General features: G+C 54.2%; 1 protein-coding gene across 2 annotated transcripts; it reads right to left on the bottom strand.

Moving 5' to 3' along the window:
- Nucleotides 1-94: 94 nt before the first annotated feature.
- LOC116793760 (disks large homolog 1-like) lies at nt 95-22,758 on the bottom strand. Of its 2 annotated transcripts, XM_032701839.1 has the most exons (5): nt 22,684-22,758; nt 20,531-20,662; nt 12,546-12,694; nt 10,798-10,953; nt 95-1,169 (listed from the first exon to the last, which is right to left on the bottom strand). In XM_032701839.1, the coding sequence occupies exons 1-5, from the start codon at nt 22,697-22,699 to the stop codon at nt 1,131-1,133; spliced, it is 492 nt and encodes a 163-aa protein (XP_032557730.1). In that variant the 5' UTR covers nt 22,700-22,758; the 3' UTR covers nt 95-1,130. The 2 variants fall into 2 exon arrangements, with proteins under 2 accessions (XP_032557730.1, XP_032557729.1); XM_032701838.1 differs by lacking the exon at nt 95-1,169 and having other exon boundaries at nt 9,991-10,953.
- Between the last annotated feature and the right edge of the window lie 414 nt (nt 22,759-23,172).

The raw sequence follows: 23,172 nt of genomic DNA, 5'->3' as shown, positions 1-23,172 counted from the left end.
CTGTCCTGTGGTGGAGGCAGGCAAGGACATGGCCATTCACTCAGGGGGAAGTGCAAAAGCAAAGGACAAGAGCAGTTAGGGAAAAATGCTTTAATAAGGAGCCGAGTGAACAATAAAGAGAAGCATTTGATTTTTTTCCCTCTCAATTTTTTTTGTGTGCATCCTCCAAAAGGAAAATATCTGGTCTCCTCCATGCTCGGTCTCCAGCAGCCCCTCTGAGGGACTGCCATGGGCAGCCCCACATGGGAAACACCCTCCCTACCAGCCCTGGGTTGCCAGTATCACTGCCTCCACCCCACTCCACTTGCCAGCTTGGAAACTCAGGGACAGCTCCATGATCTAAAACATTCTGCTGCTTTCCCCTGCTCTCCTATCTTTTAGTGCCTCATCTCTACCTGCAAACAGAGGGGCCTTGAGCCCCAGCTGCTGCAGCTCTGACAGAGCCCTTCCCTACCTCTTGCATGTCCCCTCCCAAAACCCCACATGTCCCATTTTAGCTGCCACAGGAATTAATTCCTATTCCTTTGTAATGAACTGCATGTGCTGACTGCTAGCCTCAGTTTAAAGGAAAAAAACAATTCCTGGTTGCTGCCACCTGCTTGCAACATTCCCTAATGCTGCACAGGGTTGGGAACACCTTATCAAACTCAAGAGGAGGCCAGGGCTGGCTGGGCAGGGGCATCTGTATCCTGTACTTCTCCAGCTTGATTTAGCGAGTAGTGGCATTTTGGCTACAGGGAGTGGTTCTTCCAGAGACCAAGAGGTGTGGGCACCTACACTGGGGTGCCCAGACCTGGGTCTGGCTGGGCAAGCACATTGCCCAGCACGGTCAAGTATCTGTAGGCATCTCACTGCAGTGATATGGGCACTGAGTAGAGCTAAAGGAGCTGGGAGCTTATTTCCAGGCAGGTGCCTTCACGGAGGGAAGTCATTTGAAGAAACCAAGAGCTCTCCCATCCTCTACCCTCTTCCTACCAGAACTCTCCCCGTCTTATTTAAATTCAGCTTTGGCAGATGCTCTTTTTACAGGAGCTAATTTCGGCAAAGTGTCAAGAAATCCCCGGAGATGATGCTATTTACAAGGCACGAGGGCGGCACAGAGCTAGGTTTTATCCGGTGTCGCCGGCATTTCAGCCCCTGTTGTCGCTTCCTTCCTCTCGCATGAAGTCCTGCGGGAAGAGGAAGGCAAGTGTGAGGGACCAGGAGCTGGGGGTTTGTTGCACCCACAGCCTCTCTAGGAGCAGAAGATAGGGCAGGCTGAAGGCAGCCAGCTCCTTGCAGAAACAACAGTCACGCGAGCGCTGTCACTCTGCTCCCTGACTTTCGCCCAAGAGAGGTTGGGTCCTGCCAGGGGAACCAAAGCCATGCGTTAGCTCTGAGCCTGGGTGCAGATAGGGAATCTTTATAATGCTGGAGGAAGGAAGTGTAGGACAGTTTTGCATGGGGAAGGTATGTTTTCCAACCATAAGCACCTGCAAAAAGCTGCCCAAGACATACAGCACAGGGAGGCACCAGGATCTGCAGCCACCCAGCTGAGAACAGGGAGCAGGGAGCAGCGGCAGGGAAATGTATCTGGGAGGGCAGGCAGTGGGGAGGTGAGCAGCAAAGAGAGGAACCAGCTGAACTTGGCTCAGTCTGTCAGTCAGTTCCTCAGCACTACCACAGACCTCATCCTGCAGGGATTTGCAATTTGCTGTGTCTGGGGCTTGTCAAACAGAACTTGGAAGAGTCGCTCTGTAGAGGCTGCACAGCTCCTGAGCAAACAGGGCTGGAGGATCCAGTGAGCATTGGAGGCTTTGCACAGTCACAGGTGACTGGGAAGGGGCAGGTTAACAAACATCTCACTCTGTGGCTGTTCCTTCCTGCCACCAGCAGCGATTCACGCTGAGAAATGCGCAGCTGGGATAATAATAACCAGGCATACCAAGGGACCAATAGCTCTCAGCACTTTCAGGGCACATGCCCAACAAATTATTCTCCTCCAGGGCAAACCTATTTTCATTCTATTAATGATCCCTGATACATTGCCCAGTTCCTGTATCCTCACTTGTAGCAGGATGGTACAAGGATCTTCAATAAACACCATCGGCCAGTTTCTGCAACGGATATCATGGCCAACTAAATGTCTTCCATGGCTGTGCTGGTGGGGTAGAGGGGTGAGGGAGACCTGAAGCAGGTCCCTTCAGCAGAGCCCAGGCTCCCTCCCTGCAAAGGAGAGCCTGGAGGCTCTATTTAATAGCAATCAACTGCAGCAGAATTCCTGACAACCTCACAATGCCCACAGTTGCTCTCCCCATCACCTGGCAGAGATGCTCCTGCCTTGTTCTGGAAGCAAGGGCTGTCTGTGGGCTGCCTTTGTGCCCCTCTCTCTGTGCAAGGGGAGAGCCTTGCTGCTGCTTGGGCACAGCAATTACAGCACTGACGTGTCTTGTGGTCTGTGGGTGCCCACTCCTTGTGTGTGCCTCACTTCCTTTAGACTGAAGCACATCTCCAGCCTGATGGAGCACAGGAAAGGTTTGACAATGTGACCATGGCACAATTTCACCACTCCAAGCCAGAGTCAGAGCATTTGCATCTCATGTCTTTAAGAGAATCAGTTGCTGTTTTTTCTGTCCTGTACCTTGATCTCCAGCTGGTTGTGCCCAGTGTGACCCCACCAGACATCCTTTTCCCCTGCATCTTTCACTAGTCCCAAGCTGTCCCTGGGTGTGCTTACACACGCTTACACCTAGTGGGAGCCAAACACACCCCACTTGGGCTCTACAAGGCTGTCACAGATCTCCTGGCTGGCTCTGCATAAGCCAATGTGACCTTGGGGCCACAAAGTCCCACAAGTTGACTCTTTGGGGCTCTTCATCAGGAGCCATCCCCGAAGGAACCAGTACCATCCTCAGAGTGGGTCAACATGTGGCTCTGAAAGGCAAGGGGTCAGCACCACCCTGCCCAGAACTGGGGATGCCCTGGGCAACACAGACCTGCCCAGAGGGACCTTTCCCCACATCCAGGGCTCAGGAAGGGTTAGCTTTCCTCAATTATTCCCACCTGCATGGGGGACGAGAAGGGCAGCTCTTGCCTGGCCAGCCCTGCTCCAATCTGCCCCTTCCTGACAGAGCAAAGCCCATTCAGCAGCTCCCACCACCCGCAGCCGTGGGGATACCGGTGCCTCATCCGCGCAGTGCTGCCCCAGAACACGCTTTCTGGCACGGAAAGCCCCCAGTCGCGGGGAGCACAACGAACGCTGGTGTCTTTGGGGCACCCGCGGTGAAGGGGAGGTGGGTCTGGCCGGCGCGGCCCAGCCCCTTTAAGGGAGAAAGCGCTGCTCGGAAATTTGTGAATGGGTGGCCCCGCCCCCGCCCCGCTCGACCAATCAGCGCGCGCGCCGCGGGGCCGCAGCCGGAGCACGGGTCTCTCTTAAAGGCGCACCGTCCCCACCCGCCCGCCCCCGCCACGACACGAGACAGCACCGCTTCGGAAGCCCCGAGGTGACCTTCAAAGCGGCTCCCAGCCGCCGGGTGAGGAGTTCCTGAGGCACAGCCACACCCATCCGTTCCTTAAGAGTGACACACTAGCAACACAAGCCCCGGCGGATGGATGATGACGGATGAGGTGCCGTTTCCCTCACCCTGGCTTCAGGGCTTGGCTTGGACATGGGATGGTCAGGTCCCAGGGACTGGACATCCACGCTGGCCAAAGCACACAGCTGGGCTGAGTTTTCCCCAAAGGCCAAGAGCTGCCAAGCCATGGTGCAGGGAGAGCAGGCAGCTGGGAGAGTGGTTTCATCACCCTGCTCTTGTTTTGGAACAGATGAAGAATGTGGGAGAGCTCCCACAGCCCCAGAACCCCAAAGCTTACGAAACCTCCCTGCAAAAACACCCTGTGAGATTCAGCTGTGCAAAATCTACCCCTGCATAGAGGGGAATAGCTATGTGGTACCTGCCAAGGGAGAGGGGACGAACAGCGCAGCAACGGGACTGCAATACACACGTGAAGCTGCGTGCAGAGCTTGCCCCTGGCTTCAGCAATAAACCCAGCTCCAGGTCCAGCCTGGTCTCCCCTTGCACTGCAGTGCAGTCCCCCCTCCTTGCTCTGCCTCAGCTCCTCCTGCAGTCTGCTGTAGCCCAGGCTGTGAAATGATCGGATCTAAAAATACCCTTTGAAAGGGGGGGAAGAGCCTGGCAGGACATTGCCATGTTTCCTGGACACGTGCAGGTGGGAAGCTGGTTGTGAGGCTGGGCAAGTAATGTCAGCCAGGCAGGATGGTCTCTGTGCCAGGGCTTTGGGCACAGGCCCTGGTGTACCTGAGCAGTGCCAGCCCCAAGAGCTATCCAGGCCACAGACTGCAGGAGGCCTTTGCCTGAGGCTGAACACTTGGAATAATTTTTAGGTACAATGCCAGCGAGACTCCTGCAAGGTGCTTTGTACCTGCAGGCTGCAGGGCTCAGGCAGGTGCTGCCCTGGGGCAAACCCTCTCTTCCTGCAACAGGGCATGAGATTGGCTCCAAATGCTGGCACTGATGCAGCCATGCACAGCCTGAAGCCCCAGAGCAGGCAGGGCAAAGCCAGAGGAGCCAGCACACAGCAGAGAGCACCTTCCCAAGGACTCACCCTTGGATTCACAAGAGGGATGATTTCCAAACCCACACTCAGTTACTGTCCTCCCCCAGCTCCTACCAATGCCGAGGATAATGCATCTCTCAGCGTAGCTTGATACTGATCCTCCAAATCCTAAAGACTATAAACCTTCATGAGCAGTTATCATGGCTGCTCTATTTATAACAGTGCTAGCACTGCCTCTGCCACCAGAATCCTGATCTCTGTCCAGCCTCATGCCATTAAGATGCAGTGACATTCCCCCAGCTCCAGCACTCCAGATAGAAAGCAGCTGGCCTGCCAGGCTCTGCCTTCAAGCTTGGTTTGTTTCTTTAAAAAATGGCGAGGAGAGCCTGTTTGCTTTGCAGAAATGCACCCTGAGCGAATTGTCCCCACCCTTCTGAAGTGCTGGGGTGGTTAAGAGGGGGAGTGGAGTGTGGATGGGTAGAGGACAGGGTGGCACATCCCAGGCTGTGGGTGTGTGGAGGTTCTGCACCTGGGAGCCCTTGGTGGGTTTGTGCTACGGGAGACGGTCTCCAGGGCTTCACTTCGGTTGCTGCAGGAATATGGTCAGTCACCTGACAAGGCAAAGCAGGAAAGGAGGAACATGGGAGGTGCTGTGCAGACCCTGCACCGGCTCATCTTGGAAACTCGGTAAACAAAGCAGACAGAGAGCCAGCAGGGACAGTGCAGTGGCTCATGGAGCTCCTGGCCAAGGCACTGATGGAGCTGGGCCCTGGTCAGAGCCCATCTTGCTGGAGATGCCTGTGAATGGTCTTGGTTCTTGTTTTTAGAGTTATGCATGAAACCCATCAGTGTGAATCTCGGCATGGAAGTTGCTCCTGCAGCTGTGCTCCCGTGCAGATAGGCAGGCACAGGTAGGAGATGAAGGCAAACAGAGCTGAAGCATTAATCTGGAGAGAGGATGAATGGACTCCATTTTCTCTGGAGCATGGCTGTCTGTGGCTTCCCAGAGCCTCTTCCTCACTGTTCCCTTTCTGCCACTGCATGGGGAGTGCTGCATTCACTCACGCCATCAAAATAACTTCAAAACAGGGACAATGACTTTGATGAACGGAGAGACCAACAGTCCCATGTCCAGCAAGGCTTTCCTATGCAGCCAGAAACACCTTTGTGTCTGCCAAGGATCTTCCTTTTGCTGCTGGTTTTAGACAAAAAGCACTCAAGTAGAGTAGCAATAGGTGGCCATGCATGAGATTTTGGTTTGACAGCCTGGTGGCTCTACTGACTTCTTCATACTTTGCTGAAGCTGTATACTGAAGTGGGAGAACTGAAGTCTAAGCATGTTCATCTCTGCAGCAGGAATAGCAAGAGCCTCTAGTAAAGCTGAGGCCGTTCAACCCCAAAATGTCCACCAAAGTGACAGCTCTTACTGACACAGCCCTTGCTGACCCCCCCTTTGAGCAGCAGCATCAGTGGGACACAGGCAGCCAGCTGCCCAGCTGGGTGCCCGTGCTGTGCAGGGCTGATGTGTGTTCAATCTGTGTGTGTTACTGCAGACAGACACCCTCTTGGGTTCAGCACTTTGGAGCCTATGTCTACAATGTCAAAACACAAAATTGCTGGAGAGCATCTGAATGCCCTGGGGCGACCTCCAGGCACAAAGTGGCTCAAGTGACTCTGGGACAGCAGCCGGGGCCTCTGGGCTGTGGGTTGCTGCTTTTCTTCTCTGCTTCTCCTAAAATAAACATGCTCTCAGACTTGCATGGGGATGCAACGGGGAGGGGGGAGTTTCCCTGGGAGCTGGTTACTTCTGTGTTCCCATTGCTTGAGCATTAGCCACTTCCCAAGACTGTGGGGCTGGAGGGCTGATGCTGCTGGGTTCAGACTGAGACAAAGCAGTGGTCAGTCTGGCCTGCAGCAATGGCTTCAGCTGCCTGCCCAGTCAGCCCACAGAGAGGACACGGGGTGGTGAGGACAGCAGGGCACGTGCAACCAAGCAACCTAATGGGGGGCTTCTTAGTGGGGCTGCATTCAGTGTCAGACATTCACCACAACAGGGATCTGCTTAATTTCCCTGATGCTCCATGCAATAACAAACAGCTCCTTGGTGCTCCCCCTCTCACACACCTCGCAGAGAAAACGGAGAGTGGTGGGGTTGCAGCCGGGGCAGGGGAGCGGGGAGCTCAGAGCTCAGGCATCTCTGCAGCTGCAGCATCTGCCGCACGCTGGGCTCATCCTGACCCGCTGCTCCTGCCAGGCAAAGGTGCAGAGCATGGGAACGCCCTTCTCTTCGGCCAAAGGCATACCGGGAAAGAGGAAAAAGCACTCGAGAGAAGGACGGCGGAAGCAGACAGCCGGTCGCCACGCCGGCGGCACAGCTTGCCTTTCTCTGCACATTCCCCAGGGAGCTCCACGGACCTGTTCGGCTCTTGAACTGTGGGTTATAGGGTAGACTGATGCCTCTTCTTCAGCAGCACGTGCAGCAGGGAGGGCTCCTAACACACTGCCCAGGGCATTTCTTCCAGGGCTGTGTCCTCCTTGGGACACAGGGACATTTTTGGCCTCGGCCCAGCAGGGCTAAAGCACAGAGTGCACCTCTCATGCTCACAGCATCCCCACACACCCACAGCCTGTGGGAGCAGCAGTGGCCCCTGCCAGCAAGGTTTCCTGTTCACCAGTGATCTCAGAGCACACACGCAGTGTCTGTCCTCTGAAGGAGTCTCGCTCGTACTCTCCATCACGTTGACCTGCTGTTGCTCAGTGTCAGCTGCAGGGCTGAGCAAGGACAGAGCTCTGGCGTTGGTGTCGGCCAGCAAAGCGACAAATCCTTCGGCAGGTGGGAGGGGATGCACGGGCAGGAGAAGGCGGGAGGGGCGGCACCGCTCTGGCGCGATGACAGGGATGAAGTCAGAGTGGCTGCAGAGCCGTGCTGGGAAGCAGGAGAGGGTGGCAGGGAAGAAGAGCGGCGCTTCCTCGCAGGCGCACAGCTCTACTCATCAGCGGCATTGTTCCCTTTTCATTTATCTTTCCAGCTGGCTGCTCTCTGCACAGAGAGCTGGCTGCTCTCTGCTGGCTGCTCTGCTCTCTCGGAGAGCTGCAGCCTTGCCAGCCTGCGAGCACAGGCGAGTGGCATCGGCCCCAGGAGCATCCTCCTGAGTCTTCCCGCTGCAGACACACATAAGCCTCGAGCAGCCCTGCTAAGGCAACCACAGGGCTCGGGGAAAGGTTGAAATGAAGGATTCAGCAAATAAAACCCCACAAGCCCCAGAGCTCAGGTAGGATTGTGCCTGTGTGTGCCTTAACAGGGCATTTTAGCTGGCAAAGTCCCTTTGCTCCTGCCCTGTTGAGGGCTGAACATCCACTTGCCCTTGGAGGGATGGTTTCAGCCCACTAAGCCTCGACAGGAAGCACATGTTGTTGCTGTATTTACCGGCACCACTTCCTCTGTAGCAGCCATTTGCACACTGCAGGGCTACTCAGAGCACACCCATATCCTCGCCAGCAGGCAGAAATTTCCTGTTCCTGGAAGCATTTGTGCAGAGAGGCAATTTATTTGTCGTGCATCTTCCTGGCTAAAGCACGTTAAGGTGGCTTTTACTCTGCTAACACTGCAGGGGAGACCTGAGGGCAGGGGAGAGGAAAAAGCCAGGACAGCATAAAACTTATTTACATCAACGGATGCAATAAGAGCATTGCACTTACTTCAGGCAGGACAAGCCAGTTCATCATCTTGCCTTTTATCAGTGGCAGGGTGTCCACTGGAGCTCTTGTTCCTGGGCTGATAGCACCAGGGAGGCAGCTGCTCTGCCCTGCAGCTGGTGCTCCCCTGCTCTAGCATTAAATATTGCCTATTATCAAAGCTTCTCTGGTTCTTCCAAGTGCCATTTGCCTTATCTCAGGTGTTTCTCTGAAACCCACTTTGGAAATGCCAGTGGCAAAAAGCAAGCATCGAAGGCTGGAAAGCAACAAGTCCCCATGGAGCTTGACAGACACTAGGTGTGTAGGTGTTATCCAGCCCTGACGCTGTCCTGCATGCTGGGGCTGTTGAGAACCGACATGGGAGGTGATGCTGGCAGGGGCTGAGGTGTCCTCAGTGCCTTCGTGTAGGAGTGAGGGGTGAGAAACAGGGCCTGTGCTGCAGTGGATCAGCACAGCCTGACTCCAGGCATGGCCACTCCTGTGGCATGGTCCAACCTGCTGGCACTGCTGGAAATGCCCTTCAACCAGGGCAAGGCCTGATTCAGCAATGAAGATGACATCTTGAGGAAAGACTCACCAGGATGTTAAAGGACCCCATATTCCAGCCCAGGGGTTGCTGCAGAGGAGCAATGCTCGCACCAGCAGCTCTCCAGCACTGCTTAGTTCCAGTTTTCAGGAAAGCTTCTGAGTCTTCACAGAAAGCTGAGTTTCAGGTAGGACTACAGGCATGGCTAAGCCTGGCACTGAACACTACCATCCTGACAGCTTTTCACCTCCAGGGCCCTACTCTGCCTGCAGCCACCCTGTGAAGTGACCATCCTCTGGGATGAAAAAGGCTGCAGATGAGAGCCCTGCCAGAGCACAGTCCTCCCAGAGCCCCATGGAGCCCACCCAGGTCCCCTCTGCTTCCTCCCTCTCAGGGCAGTAACCCCCTGCTCGGGGCTGGCAGCTGCAGTTCTGCAAATGGGTGACCCCAAAAGTGCCAGCGCCTGGCACCGAGGACCGGCCCCGTATCAACACAGGCTGGGAAAGAAGGAGGCCGAAAATAAAAAAAACCTCCAGAAAAGAATGACAGGAATTATTTCAGGTCTGGAACAACCTGCCTCACAGTGAGCGAGTGAAGAAGCCAATCTGTTTAGTTTATCTAAGGGAAAGTTAAGAGGGAACTTAGACGCATCTATAAATACCTACATGTTGGGAACATTTCTGATTGCCAAGGTCCTTTATCCTAGCAAACAAAGGCAGCAAAATTTCCTGATGCTGGGAGCTAAGGCAAGAGAAATCCAGGCTAACAGTAAAGCACAGATTTTTAATGTGAAGGATAAATAACCATCAGGCCAGCCAGGCCAGGGACAGAGCAGATTCCCCATTGCACAAAGCCTTAAAATTAAACCTAGAGGTGTCTGCTGCTAAAGGAGACATTGCAACTCAGCCAAACATTTGGGGCTAGATGCAAGAGCACTCCACGGCCTGGGACAATAAGGAAGAAAATCCCTTAAAATCTGACTGTTTTCAACTGCTTAGGCTCTCACTCCTCATGGGTTTTGCCCTGTGACTCCCCTGTGGTGGTGGTTCCCACCCACTGGCGAATGGAAACAAGCAGCCAAGCTCATCCGCCTGTCATGTTCAGAAAACCACTGTCCCACCCTTCCAAAACTGGTAAAGATGTGGTGAATGTTGGAAAATGTAGAGAGAAGCAAGAGGAAAAGGAGAAATTAAACAGTAAGGGAAAAAAAATGGGGTGTTACCCATTTTATTGCAGTCCAGAATAAGAAGGAAAACATTTAAAAAAAGGACAGAAAAGAGGCAGTGCAATTTTTGTATTTAAAATACTTTGGAAGAAGACTTAGACTTAGCAAACAAACATTATTTCAGACTATGCCAAGGGAAACAACATTTTCATATAATTTTAAATCTGTGGTGAGCTCCATTCATCCTGGCCACTTCATCCCTCCCAGAAGCGCATTTTGCCCTTTACTCATCCCTAAAACTCCCCTCAAATGCGTAGCCCAAACGATGCACTCGCACCAGGAGGGAGCTGAGATTTACGATGCACATCCAAATAAATGGTGTTTCCAAGTAAACAAGACAGCAGAGAAAAGCTCCCGGTAAGCTGAGGAACGGACCTGCCATTTAAGAGCTCAGAGAAAAAAAAAAAATACGGAAATCTGCAACGTGGGAGCGTGCCAGCGCCAGGGGGGGAGAGGGACAGGGCTGGGAGGATTTCCAGCTCCACGCAGCCTCTTTATTCCTGCGCCATACCCACCTGCCCTCCGAGCCCTGAGGGCTGACACTGGGCCGTGGTAAACAACAAGGCAAGGGGATGATGTCGGGGTCGTCCAGCCCCTGGCACAGGTGACTGCTCGATTTTTTTTTAGTGTGAGCATCACCAGAACGGCCGTGAGGAAACACTGCCAGCCCCAGGGGAGGGAAGTGCCTCCACAGCACCATCCCTGCAGCGCTCCCAGCACGTGGCCCCTGGGCTGTCCCTCAGTGCCAGCCGCTGGCAGGGTGGGATGTGGCGTGGGGCCCACGGAGGCTCACCTGGGGCAGGGTGCTGTGAGAGCTGAGCACCAGGCTGCAGACACTGGCTGGTGCCTCTGTCCTCCGTGCTGTCACCCTCACCAGCCGTGGCGGCGTCCCCGGCGCGCTGTCCCCGGTCCCCGTGGGAAGCCTCCGCTCACGGTCCCAGGAGGAATCCTGAAACGAGACAGGGGGTACGTGCGGGTAGGGCAGGCCAGCTGCCTTAAGACCCCCACTGCTTCTGGAAGGGCCAAAAGGAGCTTTCCCCCATGCGAGGGGCTCACAGTGAGTATCCCACTGCTGGTGTCAGCCTGCCTGGCCCTGGCCCCAGGGGCAGCGAGGTCACTGCAGGCTTTCTTTCTGGCTGTCCCACTTCACGTTTCAGCAACACAAGATGCCTCAAACACATTTTTTGGAGAAAGGAGGAGGGATTTGATGGTGTCAATGGCTTGGGCTGTGTTCAGTGCAAGGAAGCCCCAAGACTGGCTGCTTTGCTCCTCCCCACTGCAGACAGGGCATGGTGAGGGGAGCAGGGACACCCTTCACACCAGCTGTACCGGGCCCATGGCTGCTTCCCTGCTTGTTTCCACATCATTGATTTTTAAAATTCTTTATGGATTTTCAAAATTCTTTATTGTCACATTTCCTTGGGGACTCATAGACTGGCCTGGCTGCAGGCACTGGTGGCTGTTGCCACCACAGGTGGATGGATCTAGGCTACAGGACACCCGAAAAACCAAAGCAGGATCCCACTGCCTATGGTATAATATCACTAAAAATTCATCCATAAACACATACTAGATTTGCAGGTTTGCCTTTAACTAGAGGGACTGGCAGTGTTAGGGGGGTCAAGAAAAAATGGGACTAAAATGGTTCCTGAGTCAGAGAGACATATCTCTTGCACTGATTGTGGGCACTTTTGTTGCCCTTATTCTTGATCCCCAAACTCCTTTAAAGCATTATTTCTTAGATAATATCATTCAGTTCCATCTTCCTTGTGTGACGCTCAAATTTGGTGTCCCCCCAGATATATGATGGAAAGTCACAGTTCAGTCTGTGAGGCAGAAAATGGTGTTTATCTGATAGGATTATTTCCCTGAATTTTTGCATTTCTGCAGAAATGTTCCTGTATCCCCAGATCAGGGGGATCCCACAGCATCCCTTGGCAGGGCATGAGGCAGTGAGAGGGGGATGGGAAGATGGCCTGCAAAGGCATGAGGCAATTTTATTTACCTTGGTGTCTGAGATAAGTGAGACCCTACTGCTCAATTCCTGCCTCCCCACCTGGTGCTCTATCTTTCAAAAGCCTCTAACCAGAACAGCCTTTAAAAGGCTGTTGAAAATTAAAGAGAATGCAAATAAGAGAGACAGAAGTTATCTGAGAGCTGGGAAAAAATCCTGAAAAGGGAATCTTAAAGGACTCAACCTACTTCACTTATCAAAAGCAGCCTGCGAGGTGGCTGGATCAGAGAGCTGAAATGCCTCCATAGGAGACAGTGTCAGACAGGAGCAACTAATCCAGCTGCAACAGCAGAGCAGGAACCAGAGCTGGAACTGCAGCTGTTCACATTAGGAGTAATTCAATTAACACTTGTGAACCAGAGAAGTTGCCTCATTAATGAGACAAGCTATGACAGAAAAGGTGTGGAAACAGTCTGGATGAGAGCTGGGCAGGCTGTGGTGGCCAGCAGCCTCCTGTGCTCCTTGCCTCCTCTCAGTGCAGGAGTGTGCAGAGTCTGACCCTGCAACATTATGAGTTTGGCTCTTACCTCAGGCAGGTTTTGGGGCTCTCTGGGGGTCACTGCAGAGCTGGGCTCGCTGGCCCCATGCTGCTGCCTGGCTGTGCCATGATGTGCATCCAGGCTCGGAGACTGCAGGGGTGCAGAGCGCAGTGTGAAATCATAGAATTCGTGGATATCTGCAAAACAGCACGAGAAACATCCACAGGACCTGGGAGGCAGGCTGAGGCCAGCTCCTGTGTGTGGTGCAGCAACCGTGCCCTCCCACTCTGCCTCCAGAACATCATAGGTCTGAGCCCTCTGTGAGAGGCTGGCACCCTGGAAGAGGGCTCTGCTGGCTCCCCACACTTGCTGCATTGCCCACTACACCCCTTCTGAAGGCAGAAGGTGTAGAGGGGTGCCTGGCTCAGTGGGCAGTGCCCCATGGCTCTGGAAGGCACAGGCATATCCAAGGAGCAATGACTGTGCAGTCCACAGGGTCTAAGAGCAAACCATGCTCAGCAACATCAATCTGAAACTCACCCCATCCTGCTCGCCAGGCTGTGCCAGCCTCAGGTGTGGTGCCAGGACCTTTTTGCTCCAAAAACCCTCCTGCACCAGGCAGCCTCTGCCTGCCTCTCTGCCCTGACATGGATGGGCATTTCCCTCCCCATCACTGCTCCCCAGCAGCCCTGGCTTTTGGAAGGGCTCCTCTCCCAGGAGTACAGGCAGAGGGCACAGGGCACCAGGAGGGCAGGCTCACAGTGTACCAGCTCTAAAGAGCTGATGACTACAGCTGTGTTATCTCCAGCTCCTTTCCTGATAAATTCTGTCTTCCCTCTTGGCATGATTTACCTGTGCACTGCCACAAGCAGATGTCAGGTATCCTCATTCTGGGCTCCAAGGACCTGAGTCTGCTGCTGTAAACCATAGTGGCTCCAGAGGGGCTGTGGGAGCCCAGACCCCCTCCAGGAGGATTTTACCCTCTCCTGGTCACACACAGAGGATTCCAGGGAGCAGCAGGGATGCAGTGGGCTTTGCTCCTCCCTAAGGAAGCCCCCACTGCTGCACACTCAGGCAGCCCCCAGTTCATCTCCAGGGCCAGCACCTCCATGGGAGCAACAAAAATCAATATGTCCATTGCAGAAGTGTTTAATTTCAGAAGGGGAACTATATCAAAAGTGAGAAACTTTTATATGAAGAAACTGAAAGGGGTAACAAAAATTTGTGGGAGGCTCTGAGCCTATTCAGAGAGACTCACTGGGACATCAGAGCAGACGTGCAGTGCCTGGCTGAAGGATACTGTAAAGGCAAAAGGAAGGAAAGCAAGGCTTGACCTCAGGGGAAGGGATGCTATTGAAAGTGAGAAGACATTCATCTAAACGGTTGAAGCTGCATTTAAATGAGAAAACCAGAAAGGATGGTAAATGCTGCCAGGTTAGAGGTAAAGCTCCAAAAGGTCGGCCAAAAGAGTTTGGTAAACACCTTGCAAAAGCCATAAAAAAGTAATAAATCCCTTCAAGCACCTGGGAAACAGGAAGCCTGGCAGAGTCAGCAGGGCCAAAAAGTCACGGCAGCATAAATAAGCACTCGGAGCAGGAAAAGCCACAGCAGGAACCTGAGTTCATTTTCTGTACCTGCGTCTGCTGTGGAGGAAGCTGGAGAGCTCCTCTCCTGCGAGTGACCCGAAGGGCAAGCAGTGGGGCCCAGCTTGAGGGGGACGTGGCCATTCCCATGGCACTCCCTGGGAGCCCATGGGTGAAGGGGCTGCACCAGCCCTTCAGTCTGTGATTTCTCACCTGCAGCTGTGCCACACCAAGGCACCACGGGTTTTTAAATGCCCATGTTATACAGATTTCCAAAGGAAGTCTGGTGAGCATTTGGCAGCGTGAGCAGGGACATGCTGACCACTGCCTGAGGCTCTTTCCCAGGTGTAGCAGGATGCTCTGCCTAAGCGTGGATATGGCAGCTCAAAATTTGTCTTACAATTTATCAGTGAAGGCCTAAGCAAGGAGGGTCTGCTGACCAATGATAAGATCAAGTGAGGAGGGTCTGCTGTTCTGAGTGCTGAGGAATGCTGAGACCAGCTTGGTCAAACTCTCAAACCCCATGAGAAGGATATGCAAGACAAGTGCTCCCTGACTGAATCTGGGAGCAGCAAAAATGTGCAAGCTCTGATATGGAAGTGAGAGTCAGGAGTGGTGAGAAGAAGAAACTAAAAGAGCTGCTCACACCTTTTCCAGCACAAAGCATGTTTTGCTGATTAAACCTCATAACACATAATCTGAAAAATGCAAATGACTGACAGTCAATCACTTTATACTATAAAAGGCCAGTCCTACTTTTGCACAGTGAGGACTTCTATCATACCTAAGTCTGTGAAGATCCTTCCCTTGAGTGGGGACATCCCTCAAGGTTATTCCTCACGGCCGAGTGAAAGAGATTTACCCACAGTCATTGGTATGGGTGAGTAACATCAATCTCTACTTAATAATGTTTACCTAGCTTTAATAGAATTGCTCTAATATTGCTTCAAAAGCAGTGCACTACACCAGTAGTTATAGCTATTCATACTGTGTAGTAAATAAATTCTGATTAAGCCCTTCTTTTTCTAATCATCACTAATCAACATAAATAAATAATTTAATATATTTATATAAATGTATTAGGCCATCCTTAATCCTGTGGGACAAAGTTGTATAAAGGTTCAATTACACCTGTATAATCTTTTAGACATAAATCAGTGACAAAGTCTGGGGCTAAGACTGGATCCAGCTGCACCCAGGCTCCTCTCTGAGAAGTTTAGAAAGCAAGGGGGTCCTTTCAGCTCCTCATGACTCAAAAGTAGGGCTTCTCCAGTAAACTTTGTCTGAAGCTCCCACTCTGCCCACAACACCAGGGATGCTTTCACAAAGCAGGACTGTACTCCCAGACCCAAGTGCCCATCCTCTCTCCCTGTGCTTAACCACATGCCCAATCACCACAGCAGCACATCCATGTTGCAGATGGGATGAGAGCAGCATCAACCCCCATCTTCCAGCTCCCTGGGGCTGCCTGGTCTGGTGACCTCCCAGCTGCAGGGAAGAAGCAGCTATAAATCTCGGCTGCTGGCAGACCAGCTGGGTGCCCACGGGGAGCCCAGCCAGGCTCTGCTGTCCTGTGCCCTGGGAGACATGGGGCAGCTGGCAATGATGGGAGCAGTGGGAGTCCCCAGATCTACCCACTGCACCTGGGGTACCCCTCCACAACCCCCCAGCTGCAGAACACGCTGCTGGCAGCCCCTGAAGCCTTCCCAAATCAGACATGAGGTCACAGCAAGCGGTCACTGCACAGCCAGACAAACTGGACTTTGTTTTTGTGCTAAAACATCTTTCCCTCTGGTTATAAAAATAATAATTGCATAACAGGATAGCAGCGGCTCCTGGCTGCATGGATTGCATTTGGAACACACAAACCCCTGCAAGAATGAAAACAGGATTTGAACAGCCCCACTGTGGGGGTGCAGTGCTGCTGGCATCCCTGTTTGTCACCCATCTGCTGCAGGAACACAGCCTGGGGCAGCCGAGCTGGCAAGGTGCCTGCAGAGCAGAAAACTTGTCCCCTGAAGCAGCCACTCTCCACCTCCAAACCCCTCAGCCCAGTTTAGGTGCTTGCCAGAAGAGGGAATTGCTGCTGGCACCAGGTTTTAGAGGAGTTTCAGGATTGGTGGGCAGGGTTCAGGCAGCAAAGGACGTGGCCATGACAGAAGTGCATTTTAGAAGACATGCATGTGGCATTAAAGATAATTTAAATATATGCCAGTTTCCCTCATTTCTTATGAGCACCACAAGTTGCACACAAATCTGCCTCACCTGTGCTCTTTAAGAGCAGCACTACCTGAAAAGCCTCCATAAGAGGATGCTCCATAAGCAAAAGATGGTGCTGCATGTTCTGCCTTACAGCCCAGTTTCTGTGTGATGACAGTGTAAATCCGTTCTGGATCTAACAAGGAGAAGTAACTCAAGATTTACAGACATTAGAATTTTTCCAACAATTTCCTCCTGGGGTTAGCTCGTCAAATAAATGTCATTAAATATTTCTATAGCACCAGCATCTGAGGGCTAATGCAATGTCCTTGTGCCAGCACATGCACTTCCAAAAAATGACATTTCTTCCCCAGTATGTGCTCTGGCACCAGCTGCATCACCACAGACTTGAAACCTCAGCCTCACACCAGACCCTCAGCCATGTCCCCACTGCCACAGGGAGGATTCACACGCATGGCTGCCACAGCAGATCTTTCAAGAAAGCTACAAGTTTCTATTCTTGCTATGGGCAAACTTAAAAGATGAGGAGTCCTCAGCGATGGGAATCCTCCAGATTCCTCCAGTTTTCCACCCTGGCTCCTGCAGCCACCCAGGGAAGCCACAACCACCATCCCCAGGAGCACTGCTGGCAAGCTGAACTCCCAGCTGGAGTTTTGCACCCAGGGAAGCACTGCCCCTCCTGCCTTCACCACAGCTCTGAGATGAACCTTTTCTGGGGTAAAAGGAGCTGCAGGGGAGGACTGGGGGTCCAAGCAGCCCACAGAGCCACACTGAGGTCTGCACCAGCCACTGCTCAGGCACAGGAGACGAGCTGAATCCCAGAGGGCTTTTGGGAGGAGCACGGCCCCTTGGGCTGCTGGCAGCTGGGGTGGCCAGATGTAGACAAACCCTGCCTGTCCACCAGCTTCTCCCGCTGCAAAGGGCACAACGGCCCCTTTCAGCCCCGGCTCTGGGAAGGAAAGGTCAGGGAGCTGCTCTTGTGTGCGAGACCCATCCTCCTCTCCAGGAGGGAAGACCGAGCATGTCCCTGAGGGGCTCCCAGTAGCAAAGGGAAAGCAGGGCCACCGTCACCCCAGTCCAGGCTCCTCGATCGCCCTTTTGCTGGGCTGTTTCCCTGCAAGTCACGCACTTGGCTCCACAGCCTCAGACACGGGGAGAGAGGGGCCAGGAGAAGGGAGCCAGCACAGCCTGTTTTCCCTCCGAGCAGCCAAGGAATTTCTTTTGTGCGGAGCAGGGTTTGGCACATTCCAGCGCAGAGCAGCTCCCGCATCGCTGTGCCGTGCCGAGCCAGCCGCGGCACCCGCCGGGACAGGAGCAGTCCTGGCAGAGTCAGCGTGCCCCAGGCATGGGCAGCTCCAGGGACAGGGAGGTGGTCACAAGGATTTAAGGGGCTGTCCTGTGCTCTGGCAGAACACGGTGCATGTGCAGAGCAACACTGGGCACGATCACAGTAACAGACACATCCAGCACTACACAGATGCATCCTGGACACAACACAGACTTTATCTGAACATCCCAGCAGATCCTCCCCTGGAGATGGACAAACTGGGATTTCTGGAGTCCCCAGAACAGATTATTCTTGAAAAAAAATTATATGGAAAGTCATATCCCTGGCATTTTTCCTATGGACCAACTTGGCAAACTCCGTGATATTTTTCACTTCTGGTAGCTCTAATGCATTTTGATGCTCAAACTCCAGCCAGCCAATGCATGCCTTAGGAAAGCATTACCTGCAGGAGCAGATGACCTGAGGACAGGGACAGACCATGCTCACATATTCATCATCCCCTGGGGTTGAAAAAAAGCAGGGCCTTGTTGCTGAAAGGCTGCAAGAGGAGGCTAAGGCCTCTCCAGAGCCAGAAGCATCTGGCATGGTGTGGGGCAGTGAGATGAGAGCCTCTGCACTGAGAGGTGTATCTGTGGCTCTTCTGCAAATCCTCCTCCCTCAGATAAACACTGAACCAGCGCTGTGACTCGGAGAAACTTCAGTCAGAGACACAGCAGCCCACTGAGAAAAGGAGGGGTGAAAAGCAAATAAAATAGAAATGTCCCATCACCCTTCCAGAGCTGTCACTGTGCTCCAGTGGGTCTGGACCGTGGACACGAGGCAACCCAGTGCGTGCCAGCTGTGTGTGGTCACAGCAAGCAGGCAGCCAGACACAATGTCCATGCTGGGACAGAGGAATTCACAAACCTACTCCAAGGGAAGCAGGGGGGAGGGGGCGGAAGTAATTAATGCAAATTCCTAGTTTAGGTAAACACATCCAGAGAAAGCTCGCTCTGGCACGGGGGAATTAATATCCTGTTAAACCAGTTGAAAAGGTCACCAGCAATCAAGCGACACTCCCGACACTCCCCCGTGCCAGCGCTGACAGGGCACCAAGACAGAGGGCTGAGAGCAGGGAGCTGGGAGCTCTGTGCAGCATCCGCCTGCCAGCGTGCAGCTGCAGCCGGCTCGGCGCGTGTGCAGACGTGTTCTCTGCAGCTACACTCTCTCCACAACACTTCTGCACTAATATCAACAGCCCTGGGCCTTGGGAAAGCTGCTTCAGTGCCTTCACACAGCCCCAGGGAGGACTGGCAGAGCGCACAAAAGCAGCCAGGGGTGTTGGGTTCGTGTCAGGTTTGCCGAGGCGATCACAGCCTCCAGGGTGGGGCAAACCGTGGGCTGGGGACCATTTAGAGAACAGGTTGTATAGATTAAGAGACAAGAAAGGAGATGCACACGGGTCCCTTCAGCGTGGGGGCCCACCTGCCCCGGGAAGGCCTCCCTAGCCACGTGTCCTTGCTGGCACAGACATTCCAGCACAAGACCTTCAAAAGGACACGCTGGGACTGAAAGCCTCGAGGTGATGCTCCAACAGCAAGAAAGAAGAAAGGAGAGAATAAAATAGCTCAAGACACACCACTCAATTTCATCTTCAATGGAAAACCTGAAGCACAGAGGAGCTGCTGGCAACTCACATCTCTGCAGGCACAGAAGTGGGTCTCTGGCTGCAGAGGTGTGAAGAAAAGGTGAGAGCTGCCAAGAGACAAGACAGGCGGTGAGGGGGAGCACCAGGGTTGTGACAGCCTTGGGTCAAAATGCACTGAGAATGAGCCACACACCACATGTGCACCTCTGCACCCTGGGGCCCGGGACTCCCTCTAAGAGTGCAGAGCCTTTGGGGTGCTTTCCCTTCCTTCCCACCAGGAAAACCAAGCTTCTCTTCCAGTAGACCCAGGAAAGGAAACCACCAGGGCTGCATGTGTTTCCCAAGGCCCACAGCGAATAGAACTTAAGGAGAGGATCTGAGTGGGAGTTCCTGTCCCTCTCCACACACTGCAGCTTCTGCAAATGGTTCTCTGGGATTAACTCTGAAATTAGTGCTCTAAGTCAACCGTCACAGCCAGGATTTGGTCTGATTTAGCGTGGAATGGAGTCAAGCAGCTTCAGAGTCCAAACCCATTGAATTTTGTTTTTCCTAAAAAAACACTTTGCAAAGAAAGGACATTTTCAAATGCCCTTATCAGCAAGATAGCCCTGTGTCTTGCACAGAGAAGCTGCAAAGTCCAGCAAGACTCTAGCTGTATTTGTCTAAATCCACATGGACAACTTTATACAGTGCTAAAAATGACATTTTCTGGTGTCCAGCCCCAAGATGAGCCTTGCTGTTAAATCTATTTCTTGTGTGAAATGGAGCTGCTGGAACAGTGTGTTACTCACAAGTGCTCGTAGGTCTAAGTGCAAAAAAGGCCAGAATACCCCAAAGGAGCTTGGATACATGTGGATTCTCTCTTAAAGATAGAAAAATTTAATTTCCCTTCAATTTGGCAGCAGGAGTGGAAAGCAGCAGGTTGTGATGAGGCTGGGGTGGGGTGTCCTTGTGTGGCAGCAGAACTGTAAATCCAGCGGTGGCTGCACTGCACAGAGGGTGCTCACAGCATGGCAGGATCCTTTAGCAGGTGTTGGATAGATCTGGCATGACCAGATGAAGAAGGCTTTACCCTTTGTCTTTAATCACCCGACTGAGGAATCTCATCACAAACACCCAGCGATCGCAGCCCTGACCCCTGGTATCTCCTGCCCAAGTCCTGGAGGGAAAAGACAGCCCAGCTCCCTGGAATTACGTGCCATGTGTTTGCACAGGATGTGCCCTGTCTGGTCAGTGCGAGGCACCTGTGCAGGATCAGGCCCCTGGGAGGCCCCACTAACCACAAAGCCACAGGGACTGCGAGGCAGGAGCTTACCCAGCAGAGCCTGGAAGAGTTCACTTTGGAAGATGTGAGAGACTTTTCCAATGGAGGCTTTTAGCTCCTGCTCCTCCGGGGACCGCAGGGTGCTTTGGTATCTGGTCAGAATTTCCACTGCCCGTTCAGTGTCTGCAGAGATGACACAGGAATAACAAGGCATTAACACTGAAGAATGTTAAGGGAAGGCTCAAGTGCAGGCTTGAATAATGCCTCCAGATGCCTTCCAGCTTGGATTTTTAAGAATCAGACAGCCACAAAAGCAGTCTCCTCACTCACACCTGGATGAGCTAACCCTGCTGAGAAGTGCAGAGGGCCCATAGTGGAGAACTGGGCAGGGGCTGGAGGGGAGGTGGTTCTGCCAAAAACCCTGAAAATCAGGGGCTAAAATCAGGTCAGTTCACCTCTGAACCCTGTGGCACTGGGCAGCCTGAACACCTCTGCCACCTCCCAGGCAGAGAAGCCATTCAGGAGCTGGACACATCCCGGTTGCACAGGTGAATGTGAATACTACTGCAGGACCTGCAGTCTCCCACATGGGGCCAGATGGCTGCAGCAACACTGAGTGTAGGCCCATTCCCACAGGGCAAACAGCTCAGCTCCATGAGTGACGAAACTTGGGTTTTTACAGGGTGAAGTGTAAGAATTCCTCAATGAGGCAAGCAGCTGTGGGTCAGCAGGAGACAAGTGGGAAAGGAACACGATGCCTTGGGGTCAAAGGAGATGCTGGCCAGGAGGGGAGTTGGAGGCTGCCATGAAGCAACGCTTTGGTTAAAGACTGGGCTCACATAGCTACGTGAAAACCCTGGACCTGAAATAGTGGAGCTGTGATCTCTGTGCCTGGACACCTCCATGCTTCTCTGGGCAGACAGCCAGAGCTGCCAGTGCAGCCCAAACGTCAGATGTGACCCACATCTCAGGCAGGTGGGGAGCTCCTGTGGACCTTGAGACCGTCCCAGCCCTATCAGTGGATATTTCCCTTTGTCACCCAGGCAGCCTGCAGACAAAGAGCGTCTGTGTGAGGAGGCAGAGAAGCTGTCCCGCCACTGCTGGAGACTCATCTTTTAAGCCAGGAACTCATGCAGAAAGGATGACCCTGCTCATCACAGGGCTCTTGGCAGAGAATTCAGGTCATCAGACAAGGGGGCCTGTGTCTGCTAGGGTGTGTGCCACCTGGTATCCCAGCTCGCCCAGACTCCCAGCTCCTCCTCGGCTGAAAGGGAAAGGGGGTCCTCCTGCCTGTGTCCCCAGCCCACAGTGACTCATCGTGGGAGCAGAACAAGGAAAGGAGTCTGGGGAAGTGTGAATAGCTCCGACTCAGAGCTGGGCTCTATGAAAAGCAGGGACTTCCCTAAGCTTTATGGGGACCCTAGCCCTGTGCTATCACTAAGAGCTTCCTTTTCTGCAAGACAGTGGCTTCAGACACTGCCCAGCATCCCATGAGCAGGATTGAGACATCTTTGCCTGGTCATTCCTGACCTTATTTGCAAAAGCTAAAGAAACAGATGAAGAACTGGGGCCACCACACCAGGACACAAAGACTGCGAACCTGGTGTGAACTTCCCACCCCAGTCCAGGCTGTGCAGAAGGAGCAGCATGCACCCTGCGCTGACTTCTGTGCTGCTGGCCACCAGCACTGGGTGACAGCCGGCTGGAGCAGGGGAGCACTGGATCTGGGGAAGTGCTTGTGCACCTGGCATGGGGTGAGACCGAAGGACCCTTCTTACAGCACCCAAGAAAGAGCACGTGTTGTCCAGGGCCCATCTCACCATGCCTCAAGGTGCATCCAACTTACAGAAGATCCCTCCTCGCAGGACCCACACCCCCACGCCCGCCCTCCTCCCCACAGCACCCAAGGGCTGTGCGAGCACAGCATCCCACGGCCACCCGCTCCGAGCCACGAGGACACGTCCACAGCCCGAGGAGGGCGTGAAGCGAGGGCGCCCCGTCCTCGGCTCTTAACCCCTGGCTTGCACGGCCGCCCGCAGCGGGGAGCGAGGGCGGGAGGTGCCCGGCAGGGGCGCGGAGCACCGGGCGCGGTCCCAGCGCCGGCACCGGCGGGGCGGACACTTGTTGAGCGCGGGGGGCGCGGTGCCCGGCGCGGCGGGCAGGGCAGGGCAGGGCAGGGCAGGGCCGGTCAGTGCCCTCCTTACCTTCCCGGCGGATCATCGCTCCGCCGTGGCCGACAGCCGCTCCGCTCGGTGCCAGCCCGAGAGCGGCCGAGCCGCCGCCCGCCCCGCCCCGCCCCGCAGGGACCGGCCGGGAGCCGCCCCCCGCCCGCCGGCACCGCCTCCGGGAGCGCCCCCGCTGCGGGAGCGCCCCGCGCCCGCCGCTCTGCCCCGCCTCGGAGCCCGCCGGGCTGCGGGGCGGCTCGGCCGGAGCCCCGCCCGGCTCGGCCTCCCGTCCCTGCCCGCTGCGGAGGGCCCGGCCCGCCGGCCCCGGTTCCCGGTGCGGTCACTAGGTGGCACGGAGGCGCCGCGGAACGCGCCCGCCCCGGGCCGGCACCGTCCGGGCTGCGCCTGCCCCTGCCCCGCGCCGGCAGCGCCTCCCGCAGCCGCGACCCGCGGGGAAAGGGAGGATGCAGCCGTGCCCACCGCAGCCCTGCGGGGTCTGTCTGCCGCTCCTCTGCTTTATTGACATAA

The sequence above is a fragment of the Chiroxiphia lanceolata genome, chromosome 14 (assembly GCF_009829145.1).
Source record: "Chiroxiphia lanceolata isolate bChiLan1 chromosome 14, bChiLan1.pri, whole genome shotgun sequence".
Taxonomy (NCBI): Eukaryota; Metazoa; Chordata; class Aves; order Passeriformes; family Pipridae; genus Chiroxiphia; species Chiroxiphia lanceolata.
The sequence above is the reverse complement of the archived record's forward strand: the minus strand, read 5'-3'. Positions and strand labels throughout refer to the sequence as shown.

Coding starts and splice junctions, on each gene's coding strand:
- LOC116793760 (XM_032701838.1), bottom strand. Junction 12,695..20,530: donor ACTCTTCCAGGCTCTGCTGG/GTAAGCTCCTGC, acceptor GCTGTTTTGCAG/ATATCCACGAATTCTATGAT. Junction 10,954..12,545: donor AGCCCCAAAACCTGCCTGAG/GTAAGAGCCAAA, acceptor GTCTCGTTTCAG/GATTCCTCCTGGGACCGTGA.